The following is a 4619-nucleotide window of genomic DNA, read 5'->3' on the forward strand; positions in this document are numbered from 1 at the left end:
AGACCCTCTCGTCCTTGTTTAGAATATCATGTCCTTTTCGGCGGATCCAGGTGGCTTCTTTCACCTACCTGGTGGTCTTGTCGGCTTCACGATCAATAACTATTGAGTCCTCCCAATTGATGAAGTGATTTGTAGAGGCAACATGATCAGTGATGGCGGATTTGTGAATGTCTGTGACAGATGATTTGCGTTTTGCTCGAGTAAATGGTTTTGATTCAAATTTCTCCACCTCTTTGAGTCGGATACCAAAGGGGCGAACTGGGGCAGTCACCGCAGGGGATTTCATAAATGGCTTCCGCTTTCTGTTGAGGGAGAAGTTTATCCTTCGGATGGACGAGCATATTGCGGATGGTACATGTATGATGTGGCTTCATGGCTGTGGACAATTCCGTGTTTTTTAAACACCCTGGGCACTTGCTCGGACACGCCCTCTATATTGGGAACCACAATCATGCCTTCACTGTTATCTTTTCGTTTTGAGGAAAGTTTTGTCTTAGGAGTGGATCTGTCTTTTTTGACTTTCTTGATTGACCAATCCGGGTAACCGCACGTGGTCAACGCTTCGCGGATGTTACCCTCCTCTTTTTGTCTGTCCGCTTCCTCGGTTACTAACGCGTCACTCCTGTCTAGCAGCGTTCTAACAACACCCAGCTTTTGATGTAAATGGTGGTGGGAGGAGAACTGAAGATATTGGTCAGTGTGCGTTTTCTTTCGGTAGTTTCACTGATCCATCCGGTTTTCTAGTGATTAGGGTGTCGAGGAAGGGAATTGAACCTTCTTGTTCTTGCTCGTAAGTGAACTTGACGCTGTTGGTAGGGTCGGTGGAATTTAGGTGTTCTGTAAGGTTTTCTACTTCTCCTTTGCGTGCTATTTCCAACACGTCATCTACATATCTTTTCCAGAGACGCGGGCGGCAGGCTACGTGGGGTGTGGAAATAGCTCTCTGTTCCAGCCACTCCATGAATATGTTACACGCAAAGGGGCTGAGAGGACTACCCATCGCCATGCAGAACCGGCGGTAAATATCACCTGAGTAGCTAAAGTAGACAACCGTGGCAAGACAAAATTGGGAGAGTTCGATGATGTCATTAATGTTAAGGAGTGTAAGTGTCCTGTTTTTGAGGTCTTTGTCTTCGCTTAGTATTTCACGAAGAACATGAAGAGTGAGATCGAGATTGTCCATGACAACTGTGGCCCTGCCTTTGTCGGCCCCGAGGACCATGATAGAATCCTCTTTCTGGAGTTGTTTGATCGCGGTGCGCTCATCTTTGCTGATATTAGAAGGGGCCATTTTGCCGATTTTAAAGAGCCAACGATCTCAGCACGCAATTGTGCAGCTTCCGGTTTGGTAAGCTTCCAGCATGCTTTCTCACATGCAACAATGTGGTCATCTACAATTGACTATTGATTTAAATTATCTGGACTTACCGCGTTACCGAGGCCACGAGCTAGTACACTATTTTGAGCACCAGACAGCACTCAACAACATCTTTGACCCATCACGCCCTCCACGGTGCATCCTGTTGCCTATAAAATCAAGCAGTCAGATGTGATGAGTTGCCAGTCTGGTGAAGCCACTAGTTTAGTGGTGAAACGTCAATAAAACGTGAGTAAATCACCTCGTTTTTACTTGGAATTGTTCAAAATGAACAAAACTCACAGTTGATATCAACATTCCTAATGAACTTGTTCAAAGAAGATATGGGATTCCCAACAATTGTAGCATGTGTTCTCCATAAGAATTAACAAGAAAGGTCGTCATTTAGCAGTGGGAATTCATAAAAATGTATCATGTTCACTATAAGATTACAAAAAATCTTTGTAAAATGTTATCTTTTTTCTGGAAAATCCAATCTTTTCAATGAAGTTTTCCGGAAACTGAAATTTCCCATTTTTACCTATAAATGAAATTATGCTCTGTAAGTTCCTGAGTTTTTAAAGTAAAAAATGACATGTCTTCTTAAGAGGGTGCAGTTAATATCTGGAATAGCACTGAAATCGAGTTACGAGTTAAGTTGCGTTAAACTTACCCGCCTCATTTAAAACTTATAATTGTAACCGAACAAGTGTTTAATTAATGGCAAATGTATATATTTATCTTATAATGCACGACGTATATATGCATCTGACGATTAAACTGAAACTGCAGTAATGCAAAACAGCTCCGTGTATCTCCATTAATTTTTTAACTTTGATATATATAATTCCAGTGTTGAAGATTTACTTACCTTGAACTTAATAATAAATATATCTGATTTATTTTTGCGCGTTTATGCTATAACTCAGTGTTTCTAGATGTTAGCCGTTATAGTGAAATCTAATCGTCAGAAGTAGCTCGCTCCTCCAATATCATTAAGAGTGAGACCAGTTTGAAGGTTTTTATAGGTAACACAGGCATTTAAATGACATTCTGTTGGAATATTTTGCATCACGTTTAAAAAAAAATGTTTTAATAATTTTATTAAAACGTTTTTATACCCTTTATAACCCGACATTAAAACGTTGTGTGTTTGCTGGTAAGTTAAAACTGTTATAACAGGTGAAAAGCACAGTTAACTGTTATACAGGGGGTGAAAAATTAAAGTAGCTCTGATTTTCGTAAAAATGGATGCAAACAGTTTCTCATGTTGAAGGGATTCAGGAAAAGAATAGTTCTTACTATCTGCGATATCAAATTCAGAAGATAGATGATAAATAAATGCATATTCCATTGAATCCAATGCAATACTACATATATTTTAACTCTTTGCTGTGTAACAACATGTTAACTAGACATCGCAAATAGTGCAAACTATTCTTTTTCTGAAACCTCAAAACTTTTACTAAAATTGGAGCAACTTTGACTTTTAACCCATACACAACAAGCAAGTCGACCCGTGACATTTTGTGCCCCGTAACATTTTTGAAAGTGTTATTGAAATAAAATTAATTTTTGATGGTCACGGTCTTAAAATATTCAGCATGCCCAAATTAACAAAAAATAAGCTGGTTTCCAACTTTTACGCAAATTTGCCGCCAGGAACACGATTTTTCAAAAACAGGACCAGTCTACCATGCTTTCCATTGATTAGCACATACCTCTAGTGCCCGTTTCTATTCTTCTACCGGGCATTATATTCGCGAAGTACCCTTCACAGCCCAAATTATATAAACCTGCACGCTAAACAATGCGTTATCTGAAACCCGCACGCTAAATAATAGCTTTTAGATTATACGTGCACGCTTAATTACTAGAAATACTACTTTCACATAACTAATAACTTGTCTGTTCGATATACATACCATTACAAAAGTACGATCAGCTCTCGAGCTAAATGCAATAATTCCACGGCGCGTGCGATTATCTTGACTAATGCATTGCACTCAGCTCATTATCCTGATCAAAACTAGCGTCGCGCTTTTAAAGTGCAAATTTTGATTTCCTTTCTTCCTTTGGTGTTAGATCGCCGTTTGTATAACCAATCTTGGGTGACAATTCTGGAGTAAAAATTATCTGGATCAGTCTGAAAACGCGCCAGAAGTTCCTTCGAAACATCATGCCTGGCAAGTTTCTGATCTGGAGTCAGCATTCTTGGCACCCATCTTGCGGACAGCTTCCTCATACCTATAAGGTGTCAGTCAAAACACTTTGCACTGAACCATAACTAATACCCATCTTGTGAGCTATTTTTTGGATAGTCAAGAGTCTGTCCTTCGGCACCATCCGGTGAATGGCGTCCACTTGATCTGATGTTGTTGAAGACCTTGGACTTCCGGACCTTGGATCATCTTCCAACTCTCCCTGCCTCGCTTGAATTCAACAGCACATTTCTTTATGGTGGAATAGCTAGGAGAGGTATCACCAAGTATGCTGACCATGTCTTCATGGATGGCCTTGGGTGTCATGCCCTTTTTATGAAGATATTTTTAAAATCACTGCATGAGCTTCTTGTTTATCCATTTTGTATCTTTGCTGAATCTGAAGACTTTCAAATGACCTCACTTGAAAATAATAAAAGACAGATATATGAATATTGGTGCATAACCTTATAAGGGAACATATATTTTAATTACAATATACATTTGGAGATGCTGCTATGCCTTTTAGAACTTTTTGATACCCCCTCGTATATCTTTAACTATTTGCTGTGTAACATGCTAACTAGACATCGTAGATAATGCAAGATATAAACCAGAGAAAAATACGGACATACCTGCATATCCGAGGACTTAAACCCCAGACCTTTCGCTTTCTCGACGAACGCTCTAACTACTGCGCTATACAGACTGTTCGTGATAAACAGGGGTCGACTTTATGGATATGAGTAATCAATATACAGCGAAAAGAAGAACCACGCATCGCACACTAGCACAATTAAGCAAGAAATTACAATGATGGAAACAGGACATGTATAGGCGGATAAACCAGAGAAAAACTCCGGACATACCTGCCTGTGCGGGGACTTGAACCCCAGACCTGTTTACTCAACCATTGCTATCAAAGACTCACGGTTGTTTGATGGGATCATTTATTAGTTTTTCAAACAAAACATCGTGTATAACCAAATATTAGGCGAAAACAGCTAAAAGTAATATCGTGCTAATGTATACAGATGCTTTTGAGTCGTTCTCAACTTTAA

The 4619-nt window shown here is 39.6% G+C and overlaps 1 protein-coding gene across 1 annotated transcript; it reads right to left on the reverse strand.

Moving 5' to 3' along the window:
- Positions 1 to 694: 694 nt before the first annotated feature.
- LOC140142201 (uncharacterized) lies at positions 695 to 1291 on the reverse strand. Its single transcript, XM_072164167.1, has one exon. The coding sequence runs from the start codon at positions 1289 to 1291 to the stop codon at positions 695 to 697; it is 597 nt and encodes a 198-aa protein (XP_072020268.1).
- Positions 1292 to 4619: the final 3328 nt, after the last annotated feature.

This window comes from Amphiura filiformis, chromosome 20 (genome assembly GCF_039555335.1).
Source record: "Amphiura filiformis chromosome 20, Afil_fr2py, whole genome shotgun sequence".
Classification (NCBI taxonomy): domain Eukaryota; kingdom Metazoa; phylum Echinodermata; class Ophiuroidea; order Amphilepidida; family Amphiuridae; genus Amphiura; species Amphiura filiformis.

Bases quoted from the DNA above. Each gene is read 5' to 3' on its own strand.
- LOC140142201 (XM_072164167.1), bottom strand. From the start codon at position 1,291: ATGGCCCCTTCTAATATCAGCAAAGATGAGCGCACCGCGATCAAACAA.